Source organism: Nanorana parkeri, unplaced genomic scaffold (genome assembly GCF_000935625.1).
Source record: "Nanorana parkeri isolate BGI_ZX_2015 unplaced genomic scaffold, ASM93562v1 scaffold874, whole genome shotgun sequence".
In the NCBI taxonomy this organism is placed as follows: domain Eukaryota; kingdom Metazoa; phylum Chordata; class Amphibia; order Anura; family Dicroglossidae; genus Nanorana; species Nanorana parkeri.
The window spans coordinates 327,677-345,988 of NW_017307142.1; the positions used below are offsets into that span (position 1 = coordinate 327,677).

The 18,312-nt window shown below is 47.5% G+C and overlaps 1 protein-coding gene across 4 annotated transcripts in view; it reads left to right on the forward strand.

The window, feature by feature from the left end:
• The window catches only part of TUBB4A (tubulin beta 4A class IVa), a 17,457-nt gene extending 5,820 nt beyond the window's left edge, over positions 1-11,637 (forward strand). The window contains exons 2-5 of one of the 4 annotated variants that reach the window (XM_018565699.1): positions 3,857-3,965; positions 4,655-4,657; positions 9,573-9,683; positions 10,488-11,637. In XM_018565699.1, the coding sequence (XP_018421201.1) occupies positions 3,857-3,965; positions 4,655-4,657; positions 9,573-9,683; positions 10,488-11,623 (1,359 nt within the window). In that variant the 3' untranslated portion in view covers positions 11,624-11,637. The remainder of the gene's footprint in view (positions 1-3,856; positions 3,966-4,654; positions 4,658-9,572; positions 9,684-10,487) is intronic. The other 3 variants (XM_018565701.1, XM_018565698.1, XM_018565700.1) reach the window with 3 other exon arrangements.
• The last annotated feature ends 6,675 nt before the right edge of the window (positions 11,638-18,312 follow it).

The following is an 18,312-nucleotide window of genomic DNA, read 5'->3' on the forward strand; positions in this document are numbered from 1 at the left end:
CAGTAATGGACATCCCTGGATAATGCCATCTGGGATATTATTGTGCCTTGCCTGGTCACAGTGCAAAAGGTTCCCCTTCTGCAGAATGTCCTGTTTCACTAGAAATGCCAGAAGCTTTGTAGCTTTGTATAAAGCTCACAAATGTAGTACATGGACACAGCTGGTGAGGAGTAATTACAGCTAATGTTCCATTCCACATCTGAGCATTCCACATACAAATTCTGGGTAATTGTTCACTAATACATGATGTGACTAGTTTATTTCGCTCTCCTCACCCTAGAGAAACGTGCAGGAATTTGTAGTTGCAACCCAATTGTCCATCATAATGGACATGGGGCGATTTGAGGTACGAAAACTGCTTAAAGCAGAGGTGTACCAATTAATATAAGAGTTCAGGAGCCTGTTCATCTTCCAATTCAGGAGCCATCTTCATTGACTACATACTAAAGAACCTCAAAAGTTAGGTGACAGCTCTAAGCTTTTAAGGGATCATTGGTTACCTGGCTCCTGGGATGTGTCCAGAGGAACTTTCCACCAATTTAAGGTCTGCCAAAAGTTTTTAAGCTATGACAACGGTCAAGGTTGCCAGTGTGGTTATTTCAGCTCTCAACCAAACTTTCAAGCCCTCAAATGGCTAGTGTCATAGCTGATCGCATGGCAACTACAATCCAAACCCAGCCTGAGATTAAACTTTCCTTGGCTGTAAGATAGTAGGCTGTAGTTCCACTTTAAAGGAATTGGTCATTGGGTAATATAATACAAAGTACAGTACTAGCTATTGGGGGCCAACACAAAACATAAACATATTGGCCCTAGTTCTTCCACTCCCGTGTTTCCTAGGAGCCCCTAAACTTGGTGGCAAGCAATATACCATCTTGGCTTTGATCCACATCTAGGCACAGATTCACCCTCCACATCCTAATCTGCAGTGTGGGTACCTGGATGACCTGTTAGGATGTACCCTCATTGCACTGTTGGATGTCTAAGGAGATGCCTCTGCACCGAGGATGAGCAACAGCCAATATTTCCACACTGAACTTGCTCTTAGTCATGAAGTTGCCAGAGTATAACCGGGGCTGAATCATACCAAGGAACTGGTGTCCACTAACAATTTGTGAAGCCACCACTACTGATCTAAAACCACCGACTGTTTCACTGCAGTATTTGGATATATTACCAAAAAGAATACCAAGGTCTAGGCAACCATGGACCTTGGTATTGCTTTTATTGCATTTGCTTCCTGATGTCTTCAAACCTATTTATAGGCCATGCAGGTCCACATGTTTTGTGATCACTTGAATGCACACAGAATGAATTATGTCTTTCCTTTACATGCCAGCCCTCTGTGTCTGACTGCATTAAAGGATGCTTGTACTACAGGCCCCCCTCCCATCTATTTTCATTACAGGGTTGAATGGATTGAGCCCTGCAGAGGCTCCCTGCACATTAGATGTGTGGCCCAGACTCCAGATAGGGGAAGAAGCTGCTTAATTTCTCAGCAGCAGTGGAGAAAGAACAATTCCATACTTGTTTGTACAAAAGAACACACGTTGGCTTCTTGTCACCTAATTCATTTATATAGTAGGGCCTTTTGGGGGATCATTGGACCGTTTATTTCTTGTCTGCAACAGTCTGAGACCAGAAACGCACAAGAATTGTCAAGATTGTATTTTGCGTAGGGATGCATCGAAATTTCAGCCGCCGAAACTTATCGGCCAAAAAATTGCGGTGCATTCCTAGTTTCTCTCCTCCCCGCTGGGCGCTGCTCTGTGTACGCACGGGGAGTAGAGAAACTATCAGGAGGCCGAGCCGGGTGGGAAGGAGAGTGCTGTGAGCTGCAATGTCACAGGAGGCCGAGCTCTCCTGCACCCTTCTGCCTCCTGTGACACATCATGGAGAGCGGTGTGGGGGCGGAGACGGCAGTCACAGGTGCGGGGGAGGAGTCCGCCGTCAAAGTAGTTACATAGTATTTGGGGTTGAATAAAGACATACGTCCATCAAGTCCAACCCATATAGGTCCACGCATCATCTCATTCTTAGGGATACTGGTATCCCTGGATATTACGGTCCCTCAAGAAATTGTCCAAACTTTTTTTTGAACAATTCTACACTCTTGGCTGAAATCACTGCCGATGGCATTAAGGTCAGAAGCCTTGTCTCATAGCTCTGGTCCTCCATTCCCCTAATTTAGTTTTGTTGTCCGCTGGAGTCTCTCCAGTTCAAGGACATCCCTTCTGAGTACCGGCGACCAAAACTGGACCGCGTACTCCAGATGAGGCCGAACCAACGATCTATATAGAGGCACAATTATAGACTTGTCCCTGCAATACATCCCCTTCTTACAGGACAAGACCCTGCTAGCTTTGTATACCGCAGCTTGGCACTGCAAGCTACCATTCAGTTTGTGGTCTACAATGACTCCCAAATCTTTTTCTATTTCTGACTTCCCTAGCGGCATACCCATGATTGTACAGCCTGACTTCCCTAGTGGCATACCCATGATTGTATAACCTGACTTCCCTAGCGGCATACCCATGATTGTATAGCCTGACTTCCCTAGCGGCATACCCATGATTGTATAGCCTGACTTCCCTAGCGGCATACCCATGATTGTATAGCCTATTTGTTTATTTTTATGTCCAAAGTGCATTACTTTGCATTTATCGACATTAAACCTCATCTGCCATAGTATTGCCCACTCCCCTATTTTATCCAGGTCCTCCTGTAATGTTATATTGTCACGATCCGTTTCTAGTACCCTCCCTATTTTTGTATCGTCTGCAAACACGGAAACATGGCTATTTATTCCCTCCCCGATGTCATTAATGAATAGGTTGAACAGTATCGGACCCAGCACAGATCCTTGAGGCACACCGCTCATTACACTAGCCCAGTCCGAAAAGGTGCCATTTACAGATACCCTCTGGACACGTTCCCGTAGCCAGTTCTCTATCCACGTACACACCACCTCATCTATGCCCATAGCCCTCAGCTTGTGTAGCAAGCGTTTGTGTGGTACCGTATCAAAAGCCTTTGAGAAATCCAGATATACCACATCCACCGGCTTACCTCCGTCCATATCTCTACTTACCCCCTCATAAAAAGTTAGCAAGTTAGTTAGGCAGGAACGGTCTTTCCTGAACCCATGCTGATTGTCATTAACTATCCCGTTATCCTTAACAAATTTTACCAAATAGTCCTTAATTATACCTTCTAACAGTTTACAAACTACCGATGTTAGACTGACCGGCCTATAGTTTCCTGGTTGGCATCTTGCCCCCTTTTTGAATATTGGAACTACCGTAGCCCTCCGCCAATAGACCAAGCTCTCCTCCCGCACTGCTGGCTCAGACTCCTGTGATCGTCAGGATGGAGAGCAGGTACAAGCACTCAGTGATAAGCTGATCGCTGACTGTTAATAATTAGAGGACAGAGTATGTTTACTGTGACCCCAGTTATGAATGAATGGGAAGTACTCCCAACACTTTCTGTTCATTCATGATTGTGGACATGGTAACTCATACTATATCCAGAAATTATGAACAGGGGCACTCAATATAGAGGGAATGGAAGGTGGTGGGGGGTCCTTCTCAAAGTCTTCAGCTGTGTGTGTAATTTATCAGGAATGTTGACAAGAATCATAGGATCTCATTGCACTCGGCATTCTCTTATTGGCTAAAACAAATGCATCAAAAGATTCAAAAAATATAAAATTATAGCTTGATATTGCGCTGAGTCCGAAGCATATATATATATCTTCAGTATACAGCAGGTTTTGTACTGTTGATTTTATGATCAGAAACTGTAAACTTTCCTCTTATGTTTTGGTCTAAAAGTCTCCTTTTTGCCTCCACAGTTTTGGGAAGTGATCAGTGACGAGCATGGTATTGATCCCACGGGAGCCTACAACGGAGACAGTCCTTTGCAGCTGGAAAGGATTAATGTCTACTACAATGAGGCCTCAGGTATGCCGCCTTGTCTGGAGGAGTTTGGTTTGATTACGTGGCGCAGTCAGTGTGGTTTTCAAGCCCAATTGGACATTCAGTTTAAATCCGCTAAATACGCTCCAGGTTTGATTTAAGCAACAGCCTGATTAGTAAAGCTTGTTCCCTGCCAGCCTAGAGAAGTTTCTTGTGTTCTGTGTGGAAGCAGTGGTGTCTCTGCAAAGGTCTGACATGCCCCTTGCTAGGTCAGAGCTAGAGCTCTTCAATTGGCAGGGAGCATGAGCGTTCATGATTGCAGAACTAGGCCTGACTCGGCAAGGGTCCGGGATCAGACCACTGCTTCCACACACAGCATGACCGGCCCCTTACTGAGTCCGACTGATGGATCTACAATCGGCAAAGCTGCTTTGGTGTGCTACCTAAAGCATTACGCCTTAATGCATGAAACATGTATGTAGTGGTGTGAAGGGGCCCTTAGACTTTGCTCACTTTTTTTTTTTTTTTTTTCACCTGGAATGTATTTAGCTGGCTCATAATGAAAGATCAGTGGGGCAGGAAGTATTATTATTATACAGGATTTATATAGCGCCAACAGTTTGCACAGCGCTTTACAATATAAGGAAGACATTACAGTCACAAGACAAGATGGTAAGGAGGGCCCTGCCCCGAGGGCTTACAATCTAAAAGGGGGGGGTGCAGTGATGCATGAGGAGGTAGTTGTGTGGGGGTGATTTGTTTGACAATGTGATGGTTCAGTGGTTAGGTTGAGGTGGGATAGGCTTCCCTGAAGAGATGAGTCTTTAGGGAACGCCTAAAGGCAGTCAAGGTGGGAGATAGACTGACAGGTTGGGCTAAAGAGTTCCAGAGGATGGGTGAGATTCTAGAGAAGCCCTGGAGGTGGGCATGGGAGCAGTTGACTAGGGAGCTGGAAAGCAGGAGGTCTTGGGATGAGCGTAGGGGGCGGTTACGGTGATATTTTGAGACCAGGTTGGGGGTTGAGTTGTGGATGGCTTTATAAGTGACTGTTAATATTTTGAATTTTATCCTCTGAACGAGTGGAAGGATCAGCAGAGGGGGGTGGGGGATGGAAGCCAGTGCAGGGATTGGAAGAGGGGGGCGGGGGATGGAAGCCAGTGCAGGGATTGGCAGAGGGCGGTTGCAGACACTGAGTGGTTGGTTAGGTGGATGAGTCTAGCAGCTGCATTCATGATAGACTGAAGGGGAGAGTCTGCAGAGGTCGGCCAATGAGGAGGGAGTTGCAATAGTCAAGACGAGAGATAAGTGAGTGGATGAGGAGTTTTGCGGTCTCATTGGTGAGGAAGGGGCGTTTCATGGATCCGTTGTTCCATGAACTCTCGTTTAGATTATACCAGCAGCTAACTAGAACAAGGACCTGAGCTATTGGACAGAAATGTAATGGATTGTATTTGTAGACTCTCATACCGATGCTGGTTTTTCAGTATAGATACCATGTGCCGTGTGCCCCAATTATCAGGAAACGGATCATAACCCGCTGCCCTGTTTCCGGATTGCCTGGGAAGCCGGCGTTCTATCAAAAGGACACTGGCTTCACTTGCCGAGGCTGCTTGGCTGGCTGCTTGGCTTACTGACCAATCGGGAAGCCAGGAGGAGAGTCATGGCGTGCCCTCCAGCTTCCTGATTGGTTAGGAAGCCAGGCTGCCTACCAACAAGTGAAGCTGGCTTCCTAGCCTATCAGGCAGGTGGGTCATAACCCACTGCCCACCTTCCTGATTGGAAAGGAAGCCCGCTCCATGCTCCCTCAGCATTGCCTGTCACAGGGAGATCTCCCTCTGACTGGAAGTTCTGGTATCGGAGCATTTGGGCAAGCAAGAGTACTCACCCAAATACTCTTATCAGTACCAATACTAGTATCCCTACTACATACTACATTCCTAAAAGTTTGTGGACACTTCATCGTACTTCCCACTATATGGTCAACAGTGTGTGCACCCATCCTTATTGAGGTCAGGCGTTTCCAGTGGAGGGTCCTGTTAGTACAATTGCTCTCTTCTATCCTTGTGGTAACAGTTTGAAAGCCATTTCCTGTTACTGAGCACATGTGCATAAAGCTGGCTCCATAAAGACATGGTTTGAGTTGGGTGCGGAGGAACTTTTAAGTGGCCTGCACAGAGGTTACACTAAAACCCTACAGAACAAACATGGGATACATTGGAATAAAGATCACGTGTCGGATCTCCTCGTCCAGCATCAGTACCTGACCTCCCAAATGCCTGTTTTTTGGCTGAATGTAGACCAATTCCCACAGACCCACTTCAAAATCTTGTGCCAGGTCTTCCCAGACTATTCATTCTTATGGATTCGGAATGTGATATATCAGACAAGCGCATACAAGTGTGGGGGTCCGTTGTCCACAAACATTTGGCCATATAGTGTAACTGAATGATATATATTTAAAGGAGAACTATGACATGACTGATTTCCACTCACCTCATAGTTCTAAGCCGACCTGTGACAATGAGACTGTCACAGGTCGGCTCAGTAGATCGGGAGGTGAGAGAACACATACCGGCGTTCGCTCACCTCTCGATCCTGTCACGGCTCTCTGCCGTGACAGGGGGAGGGGCTGGATTCCCCTCTCCCCGCTCCGATCTGCCAGCGCTGACTGGCGGAACTGACGGGGGAGGGGGCGGGTACAGCTGACTCTGCCTCTAGATAGGCAGAGCCAGCTGTCACTCACGCAGCTGGGCGGATCCCGTCATCTACGTCGGGATCCGCTCCAGGTGCGGCGTCTCGGTATACCGCGAAAAACACTGACCCCATAGTTCTCCTTTAACCTGGAACGATAGACATAGTATACAAACACCAGACACTCCCTTTTTCTATGGATTGCATTAAGGAACTATGGCCTCGCATTAAATATGCCGCAGCACTTAGTTTTTTTTTCTTGGCACCCTGCAATGTTTTTTGGCTGAATGTAGACCAATTCCCACAGACCCACTTCAAAATCTTGTGCCAGGTCTTCCCAGACTATTCATTCTTATGGATTCGGAATGTGATATATCAGACAAGCGCATACAAGTGTGGGGGTCCGTTGTCCACAAACATTTGGCCATATAGTGTAACTGAATGATATATATTTAAAGGAGAACTATGACATGACTGATTTCCACTCACCTCATAGTTCTAAGCCGACCTGTGACAATGAGACTGTCACAGGTCGGCTCAGTAGATCGGGAGGTGAGAGAACACATACCGGCGTTCGCTCACCTCTCGATCCTGTCACGGCTCTCTGCCGTGACAGGGGGAGGGGCTGGATTCCCCTCTCCCCGCTCCGATCTGCCAGCGCTGACTGGCGGAACTGACGGGGGAGGGGGCGGGTACAGCTGACTCTGCCTCTAGATAGGCAGAGCCAGCTGTCACTCACGCAGCTGGGCGGATCCCGTCATCTACGTCGGGATCCGCTCCAGGTGCGGCGTCTCGGTATACCGCGAAAAACACTGACCCCATAGTTCTCCTTTAACCTGGAACGATAGACATAGTATACAAACACCAGACACTCCCTTTTTCTATGGATTGCATTAAGGAACTATGGCCTCGCATTAAATATGCCGCAGCACTTAGTTTTTTTTTCTTGGCACCCTGCACAAGATCCTGACAGTGAAGTTCACATAATGCAACGTCCTCTAGGCGTGACAACGCTGCTACACTGCTACTGAATTCAGAGCAGAGTTGCCACTCTCGTAGGCTGTGCTTCTTGCACTACAGTGGGATGAGAGGATGTTGCAGGAGATGTGGCCATCAGCATTGTGACTGCTGATCTTACAAACCTGTAGCTTGTTAATCATCATCTGGCTGCACAGACTGTGTTGCTAAAACTCCCCCACTGAGCTGCAGTGTCTGGGAGGGGGAGTGTGTGAGACAACACAAGTGAAGCCAGTTTTGGTTCAGTTGGGGAAGGTAAAGGAAGGGGTTTTTTTGTACACTGAATCCAAGGAATTCAAAATACAAGGATTTGGATATCTACTTGGGGGGAAATTATAGCAACTGCGAGTGTTTGAACTTGCACAGAATATTTGACGCATTTGCGCCAGATTTATGTTGCTATTGTAATATTCCTAAATGAGGTTTAATAGACTCCAGGAAAGAAGGCTCGCAACTCCGGGCAAAAAGCTTAGCTGTCGCTTCCTCAAGTGGTCATGGGGACTTTAAGTAGCGATTGTTTTGTTAGGTGATGTTCCAGTTTCAGACAGCCGCAGAAAAAGCGCAGATGTAAACAGTTGCAAACTTTCGTAAAACAGGTGCACATGTTAAGACAGATTTGCACATTAAAACAATCTAAGGGCAAGTTCACACCATTTCCTGGAGCAGATCTGGTCTGGAAAATGGTGTGAACCTGCCCGCAGTTCCAGTACAGACCAGACAATGAGACAAGCAGTATTTTTCTCATCTGGAAGAGACTGCGCCGGTGTGAACAGAGGCCAGAAATAGCATACGGATGCATAAGGATGCAACTTGTGTCCGGAAACAGTCGAGATTATCTGGATTTGGTGTGAATGAGCCCTAAGAGGCTAAAACTGTCAATTGCTTTGATAAATTCCCCCATTGTGATTTCTTCATTAGACGTGTTTAAACTGGTTGGAAAAACAATGGTATCATTGTGGAACCAAAATTGTCGTTTTTTTTGGCATTGTCCTCGCTGCTCTAAAGCTTCATGGTGGGCACAGACTCTGAATGCAGCTGTCATATAAATGTGTTGAAATACCCTCTTTAAATACTGGCAAGTCAGCCTTATACACTGAGTGGCCAGATTATTATGACCACCACATCACAACTTTGTTGGGCCGCCTCGTGACTCCACAAGATAACTTCGTTGGGCCGCCTCGTGACTCCACGAGATGTTGAAAGGTGATGCAAGGAATCTGATACGGCACTGTTGCCCTTCTGTTGTCTTGTACCAGTCTTGCCACTCTCCGTTCTGCCCCAACATTGACTAGTCGCTGACGGCCACAATTCGCACGTTCAGACCCAGATTTTCGGCTGACAGTCCGGTCTTTAAACACTTTAACAGCAACTGCTCTTGAACATTTAACGAATTCTGCTGTTTTGCTGATACTCGCTCCATGGCTCCGAGCGCCAACAATCATCCCACGTTCAAAGGCTGTTAAATCGCGTTTCCCCGTATCTTCAGAAACAAATCACTTCTACTGTCGTGGTAACCAACCTGCTTCCCTATTTATAATGGTCTGGCCCTCTAGCAACTTCAGCGCAAAATTATAGCTAATTTGCCTACAAACGTCAGGTGGTCATAATAATCCGGCCACTCAGTGTATGTACACATCATGCAATTGTCAGGGCTGGTCTTGGTATTGCACCGTGAGTTTAGGTGCAACGTGAGGATTGTTCTGATTTTTAGACCAAGTGGGAGTTCTCGGTCGGGTCTTTGTTGTCGGTCTCTGCTGAGGAGTTACTGGAACAGGAAGGGAGGGGGGGAGGCTGCCCATTGAGGGTGCAGACGGCACGGAACTAACCAGATTTGTAAAACGTTTCATCAAGAAATGCCCTTTTTATTTTTCGTCATCATTTGAAGGCCCCCCAATGTGTCACTACATACTGATGTTAGACTTTAAACCACTGTGTTTCTCTTAGGTGGAAAGTATGTACCCAGAGCCATCCTTGTGGACCTGGAGCCTGGCACCATGGACTCCGTGCGTTCTGGACCATTTGGGCAGATCTTCAGGCCAGACAACTTTGTTTTCGGTAAGTCCCTTTTTCTAAGCTTCTTAATACACCCAAATCTACTGTCACTCTTGTTTTTTACTTCATCCAGACTTCAACTTTCAATATATATACTAGGATGTTAGAATAAGTTCATGCTACTCCTCGGGTGGTTTATCTGTACTTTAAATACAGAAAGTCTTCTCAATGTTTGCTAGAATTTAGAGCAGGGGTAGCCAAACTCTGGCCCTCCAGCTGTGGTGGAACTACAAATCCCATGAGGCATTGCAAGATTCTCACGGCCACAGACATGACTCCCAGAGAGATGCATCATGGGATTTGTAGTTTCACCACAGCTGGAGGGCCAGAGTTTGGCTTCCCCTGATTTAGGCCTCATTCACACTGCTGCGCATATATGCGCGTAAAGTACCATATGCAGCATATGCAAATAAATGGCTCCATACACAGCTGCATGTGGAGCCGTATATTTGCGTAGCGTACAAATGCGCAAAAACAGAATGGAACTGAGATGCGTCCGGGCAGCGTATTTACGCGCGTACAGTTCATTAACATTTCTATTATGTATTGTGGGATTGCAAATAGTGCGTGCATATACGCACACACTCGTATATACATGCGTATATACGCAATATACAATTTTGCTCTTGCGTGTGTGAATGAGGCCTGCTATGGAGTATAAAGTTGCATCCGATTTGATAGCCAAGTCTTCTTTTTTTTTTTTTTCCTCTCTCCATATGAGGTCTTCTGTTAGTCTGTCTGTGTTTTTAAGCCATGTTTACAGTATTCTGACTTTGATGTTACAGTAGTTTGGGTCTTCTCTTACAGGTCAAAGTGGTGCAGGCAACAACTGGGCCAAAGGACACTACACAGAGGGAGCCGAGTTGGTGGACTCTGTGATGGATGTAGTAAGGAAAGAATCTGAAAGCTGCGACTGCCTGCAAGGTTTTCAGCTTACTCATTCCCTGGGTGGTGGAACTGGATCTGGCATGGGTACCCTCCTCATCAGCAAGATCAGAGAAGAATACCCAGACCGAATTATGAACACCTTCAGCGTTGTACCCTCCCCCAAAGTATCTGACACCGTGGTAGAACCTTACAATGCCACACTCTCTGTCCACCAACTTGTAGAAAACACAGATGAGACCTACTGCATAGACAATGAAGCTCTGTATGATATCTGCTTCCGTACACTCAAGCTGACCACCCCTACGTATGGTGATCTCAACCACTTGGTCAGTGCAACAATGAGTGGCGTCACCACCTGTCTGCGTTTCCCAGGTCAGCTCAATGCCGATCTCCGAAAACTAGCTGTCAACATGGTCCCCTTCCCACGTCTCCATTTCTTCATGCCAGGATTTGCCCCCCTAACCAGCCGTGGAAGCCAGCAGTATCGTTCCCTCTCGGTGCCCGAGCTCACCCAGCAGATGTTCGACTCCAAAAACATGATGGCCGCCTGCGACCCAAGACACGGACGTTACTTAACTGTGGCAGCGGTCTTCAGGGGGCGCATGTCCATGAAGGAGGTGGATGAGCAGATGCTGAACATCCAAAACAAAAACAGCAGCTACTTTGTAGAATGGATCCCCAACAATGTGAAGACAGCAGTCTGCGACATCCCACCCCGCGGCCTGAAAATGTCTGCCACCTTCATCGGCAACAGCACAGCCATTCAAGAGCTATTCAAACGCATCTCCGAGCAGTTCACCGCCATGTTCCGTCGCAAGGCCTTCTTGCACTGGTACACCGGAGAAGGCATGGATGAGATGGAGTTCACAGAAGCTGAGAGCAACATGAATGATTTGGTATCTGAGTACCAGCAGTACCAAGATGCCACAGCAGAAGAGGGAGAGTTTGAAGAGGATGCTGAAGAAGAAGCAGCAACCCCTCTATCCTGCCATCAAACGTCCTCTCACCACGCAGCAGGCCCCCTTCCCCACTGTGAGAACCAGCAGAGCCTCTGAATCAGTGAAGGGTCCCAAAAAAAACATAATGCAGAGCGTTTTCTCCTCTTGGTTGAATCAACAATAAAAGCTTCATAGTAAGAGGCGCCATTTTGGAAGTCAATAGCTCTAAACACGGTTTATAGACTTCTAACAATGTTTCTGGTGATTTTTTTCTGTTGTGGTTGCACTGGTTCCGGAGGAGAGACCAGGCCGTTGTGACACAGCATGTGCAGTTTACAAAGGGTCCCTTCCTGCTCGGGCAAAGGACACCACATGTCTCCTGTGAAGGGTTTATGTTCTAGGTGTCAAAGTCAATTTTATGTTAGCGTTAGGAATGCCACCGAATTCCACACGAGTTCTCACTGGTCATTGGCTCATCCTCGGCGCTTTGGGGTTTGGCCAATTCATATCCATAGGCTGTGGTCTCAGTATCAAGGGGCCTAGTGAAATGGAGAAGAATAAGCTGTGTACCCCAAAGGCCAGTTTTGTTTTCGGTCCCAAGTTCACTGCCATGTTTGACATGTACCATCCCGAGACTCGGATGCCTGCTCTTCTCACTGCCGGCGGCAACATGTGACTTTTCGGTTCAGAAAGTGTTCACAGTGCTTGCCGCCACCGCCTCCCCTTATGTTATCACAGCGCCAATACTAGTATTGTATGTCACTGCCCTGTCCGTGTGCACGATGAGCCTCCCTTGCCCTCAGATCTGGTCCCTTTTGAGCTTCTCACACTTTTATGTTTATTTCAATCACTGGCTCTTAAATGACTTGACAGTTAATGTTTGTTACTTCCTTTTGTGCACTCACTGTAACCTGGTGAGGAAGGCAACATGCTGTCTCTTTAAGGATTCATTCCTAGAAGTTCAAGAGTCTTCCAGACTCTACTTCATTCATTCAGTGTTTCCTGCTGCATCTTTTTTTTATTTGTCTGGTTTAAGTGAGTACATACATGTGATATTGTGACTCTGTTGCCCAGATCATTGGACCCATCGCACGGGATGAAAGCACTTACCCCCCTGGTGATGCTATCATGTCTGCACACTACTGAATAAAAGGCCCTGTGCGAAAACTATTCCTGTCTTGTTTTTTTTATATACAGTATATAACAGAGCTCAAAATTTCAGGTCCTGAGCTACTAGCCAGGCCTTCGAAGTTACTCGCCACCAGTTGCCCTTCATAACACAAACACACAGGGCACAAAAGAAAAATTGAGGACACCAAATCCTCAATTTCTATTTTCTACAGCCTCAGCACTCAATGAATGGGAGGCACTCAGTACAGAGGCTTCCCATTCATTCAGACACTGATAGTAAATATTTTACTATCAATAGTTTCTGAGTGCTACTCCCCATTGAGGAAATCCAGAATGAACAGGAAGTGATGTAAATCACCGCCTGCTCATTCATAACTGGGTACACATAGCGCTATGTGTCCCCAGTTATTTACAAACACCGGAGTGATCAGACGATCGCTCCAGTGTTTGTCCTTCTCACACGGAGGATCAGTAAATATCAATGATATTTACCGGTCCCCTGCTCTACCTCGCACAGAGCCGCTGTCATCCTGAAACTGACAGGATGACAGCGGCTCCGATCTCCTCGCCGCTCGGCCATCCTGACAGCTGCGAGCGCGGCTTCTCTCCTCATGGCTTCTCTCCCGCTCGGCCATCCTGACAGCAGGCAGCGCTCCCTCCTGCGACCCCGATGGACGGACGAGGGAGCGCTGTCATCGTGTCGGTGAGGAAGAGAGAAGCCGCCCCGAGGAGTGCCTGACTCAATGGCTTCATTTCCACTCGCCCCCATGCAATTTTCACTCGCAATTTGCAAGGGGGCGAGTGGAAATTTTGAGCCCTGGTATATAATATACATACCACTGCTAAACCCCATCCCCACACCTTGCTATTGGCCCATCATAAGTGGCCTTGCTGGCCAATAGGAATATGTTGAGCCGTGGTTCTCAACCTTTCTAGGGCCGGGACGCCTTGGTAACATTTGCCAAGTTGTGGTGACCCCCCAACAGTAAAATTTAGGAATGATGCAGCTGCTGCAGCGACATCTGGCGGGAGAACTGACACTGCTGCGCTAGGAGAGGGCTGAGGAGGACTCTCACCTAGCAAAGCAGAAATCACACAGCGACCCCACAGGTTGAGAACCACTAGTGTACGCTGTCGGAATAAAAAAAACAAACCACCATAGGAATGCATAGCTAGATTCCTATTGGCTTTTTCACTTGGCAATGGTAAACTAACTATTGCACCCGCCCTCTGCTGCTGTCAATCAGTAGTGGGGACCTGATGGAGAACTTCTGGTCCCCTCTCCTGATTGGCAGCAGCAGAGGGCGGGTGCAATAGCTAGTTAGGGGGGGGGGGGCCATGATGCGAGATCAGTACACGCCTCGGTCACTTTACCCTTCTCTTAAAATTACAACAAATGCACCTTTTTAGAAATGTTTAGTAATGGCAATTTACTAACGGATAGACCATCGCAGACTTCCTATTCTTTGACTACCTTATTTTCCTTTTGCTCTTCCTTCTCGCGATGTCCGTTTGATGAATCCATCTTCATGTCCTGGAACTCTGGATCTGCCTCCTGGAACATGTGGCAGTGCACATCTCTGGAGAGGAGGGGGTTCACATGCCATTCCTCCAAGATCTTACAGATGATGAGATTTCCCAAGAAAGCACTGGTGATGTAGCCTTCCCAGGATGCATCTGTGAGGCCAGAGATACATCAGTGCCTCACTCAACCAGGAAGTGTAAAGGCTGTAAGATGCTGCAAGCGATGCAGCACGGAGCAGTGGCGGGCTGCCTTCGTGAGCAATGTGTCATGTAATTTTCTCCCCGGCACGTCAGCTTGCGAGAGCTCGCATAGCTGAGCATGCCGAGATGAAAAATTTAATCTTCAGCCAATCGGCTCGCACATAAAAACCACGTGCGCGTCAGGATGCGACGACTGGCCGTTTGTTACGCATGAGCCGATTGGCTGAAGGTGCAGTCAATCATCTGCCTGCGCTAAGCTCACACTGCATGCAAAGCTCCGTGCTGGACAGCGTTGCTTCGCTCTGCACGACTTTGCGTGCAGTGTGTCGCGGGCTTTAGAGATGATTTCATATTGGAATGCAGAGCTACTGATCTACTGAACCAATCATTTTTGCATCGCTGACCTAAAAAAAAAAAAGGTATGCAGATCGGGAGTTTTTAAGTCATATTCTAACTCCATTTTTTGGAGTTGGTGAATCAAAATGGTGGAACCAGAGACAGCCAGGTTGGCAGTGTTTCCACAAGGAAATCGGTTATGGCAGCTTGAATGTTACTCGGTGTGACATTATCCTCATTCAACTTCTTTACCTGCAAGCAACAAGGTGTAGAGGTCAGGTGCCCTGGCGCATCTCTGGATGAACGCATGGACCAGGCCAGTGATTAGGCAAGGAGGAGGACAATGATGGCCTTAGAGCAGTGGTTCTCAACTCGTGGGTCGCGACACCCTCTGCAGTGGGTCTCGGCGTCATGTCTGATTAGAGTATGTACCTTCAGCAAAACTATTTGGTTATAGCAACACCCATTATTATTTTTTGTGCTGACGTTCTTTTTAACACCGGGTACCGAGAATCAAAACCAGACATGGAAAAGATTTGGCCGAAGTGAAGGTGCTGGGGGCGTAACTACATGTGACATTCGTAAGATACCCATCTGCACACCATTTGAGAAATGCATTTAAAGCAAATACACTAACACCAATGCTGACAGGCAAACGGTTCAGTTATGGAGCATGGCCAAGAATTTATAGTGCACCTGTACCCAGACTATGGACATTAACCACCTCCCGTCCTTAGGCCGTTCCTGAACAGCCAGACGGGAGCCTTATAGGAGCGGGAGGGCGTCTTAAGACGTCCGTACCCTCGCTCGTGCGTGGCATGCACATGAGTGGGGAAACTGTCAAATCTAAACAGGCAGCGATGGCTGTTTACATTCAAGTGATCGCTCGTAGTAGGTGCGGGTGTGCGCCATCTCTGCCGGTCCCGAGATCCGCTGGGAACAGCACAGCGACTGTCACGGGAGATTAAAGGGAGTTCAGTACACGATCTCCTCTCCGGTCCCCGAATGCAGGAAGTGATATATATATATATATATAACATCACTTCCGCATTCAGTGTCACTCTCTGGCTACAGATCTCTGCTTCAGCTTCTCTGGGGGTCCCTATGTGACATTAGAGGTCTTAGAAACCCCTGATGTCTCCATAAAGAGGACCTGTTATGTGAATTGGCTGTGACATAGGGGGATTTTTAGTCCCCTATGTGATAGCAATAAAATAGAAGCATAGAAAGATGGTCACAAAAAAAAGTAAAATAAATTTTTTTTTAAAGTCTCCCGTCCCCCACATACACACTCACGTTGGGTGCGCCTATGTGTGGAAACGACAATTGCGCCCATTACGCCACACATGTTGCATATCACCAGGAATGTCGCAGTGAGAACAATAATTTTAGGGCCATCAATCACTGATAACACTAAACTAATGAGCGGTAAAAGCTTTTGAAGCGTCGCCTATGGTCAATTTTGGGTATGGTCATTTTCTGCCACTTCATGGCCGTGGACAATTTTAAAGCTTGACATGTTTGGTGTCTCTTTACCTGAGGTGACCCCGTCTTTTATATTTTAAGAATTGGGGTGATAAATGGTTCATTACATTTTATAAGGAAAATTTAGGGTACTTTTTTTTTTATATAGTAAACAATAAGAAAAACCCAGTGGTGATTAAATACCACCAAAAGAAAGCTCTATCTGTCCCCAAAAATGGTATAAAATTAATTTCAGTACAGTGCTGTATGATGGAATAAATGTCAGTCAAAGTACCGCAGCGCTGAATACTGAAAAATGGCCTGGACAGGAAGGGGGTGTAACACCTGGTCAGCAAGTGGTTAAAATGTATTTTTAACAGGCGGTAGTTTTATTTATTTAAATGATCACCGAACTCTAGCTGTGTACATTCATTTTAAAGTAAACTTTCCCAGACTATATAAAATATTACACCTTCTGAACAAGCTTTAAATATACTTTCAAGCAAGCCCTGACTAACCTCAGGAGCTGTAGGCACTATGGAGAATTTATCTTCAGAGTTGTCAACTGAGACCGTTCAATCTTTCTTCTCTTTCTATGGAGAGCAGAATCTTGTTAACGTGAAAGGACTCCCATAGAGAAGGACTGGGGCTGCGTACTAATCACAGACAGCACCTGTCCTTCCCGGGAGCGGCCCGATACGGCCCTGCACGCAACACGGAGCTGTATGTGCCGGACGATTTCTGTGTGAATGGGGCCTAACCTACTGTTTGGACTGTAGAGGAGGCCTAACCAAGAGTAATAAAAGAGGAAGAGGTTCAACATATTGAAATATGTGAACATATTGAAATATGTGAAGCTGACTAGGCCGCTAAGGTTGTGGGGGGGGTGTTTAAATCCTTCCACACCTGCAATATTCAAAGGATATCAAAGTACATTTTGTTCTGCCCTTACATATGGGCAATAAATAGGTGAACACTTGGCACGCATTCCTGGTACCAGTATATAATATACATACACACAGCCGCTAAACCTTATCCCCACACCTTGCTATTGGCCCATCATAAATGGTCTTGCTGGGCAATAGGAACATGTTGAGGAAGGGGATTGGCAAACTTAAAGAATAACTTTACCCTTCTCTTAACATTAGAACAAAGGCTCAAGTAACTGCTTGAGAGTTACTATTAAAAGAGAAATATGGGGTAAGTGTAGTTCTCCTAAGGGTCACGGGAGGAAATATACTAGCTTCCTCTCGTGACCCAAAGCTCAGTATATCGTGAGCTACAGCTCGGGGTATACTGAGACCGCCGCAGCCGGGGCGGATCCCGATGTTACTGTCGAGATCCACCCAGCTGTGTGAGTGACAGCTGGCTCTGCCTATCTGGAGGCAGAGCCAGCTGTACCCGCCCCCTCCCCCGTCTGTTCCTCCAGTCAGCGCTGGAGGATCGGAGGAGGGGAATCCCTGCAGGGAGCCATGACTGACAGTCTCCGCTCTCTGCAGGGAGATGATCGAGAAGTGACCAAGGGACGGTATGCATTCGCTCACTTCCTGATCTATTGAGATGATGTGTGACAGTTTCATTGTCACACGTCGGCTAGAACTATGAGGATGAGTGATTTCCACTCACTCTCATGCAACCAGAAACTAAACGCTACCTCTCCCTACAGGTCGGGCCTCACGTGCGAGGAGTTCTAGGCCTCCTGCGCGCTTCTCCCCTGAGGCCTCTTCAAACTTGAGGGCTCAACGCCGCGTTAGGAGCCCCTCCAGGGACCCTCCAGGCCCACTATCCAAGCGTGCACCTGGTGGGCCTGGGAGGAATCCTCATCCCAGGCGGAGCCCAAGGGAGAGAGTGCGGTCCGGACACCCCTTAGTTCCAACCTCCCTACCTGCTGCCAGTCTGGAGCATTCGGCCGCCTCACAAGGCGATGTTCCGGTCTGTGAGGCGGCTCGGCGAGGGACGCGTCAAGCTGCGGGCGCCGGCCCGTCACGAGGTACGGCCGGTGGCCCCTCCTCCTCCTACAGTTCTATGCCTGGGCTGGCCGGTCCGGTGCCTGACCCCGCGCCGGTTTGTCGGAGCGGGCGCCGCACGGGACAGCCTATGGCCTCGGAAGGGCCCTCGGTGGACGGTAGACTGCGGGTGGAGAGAGCCGA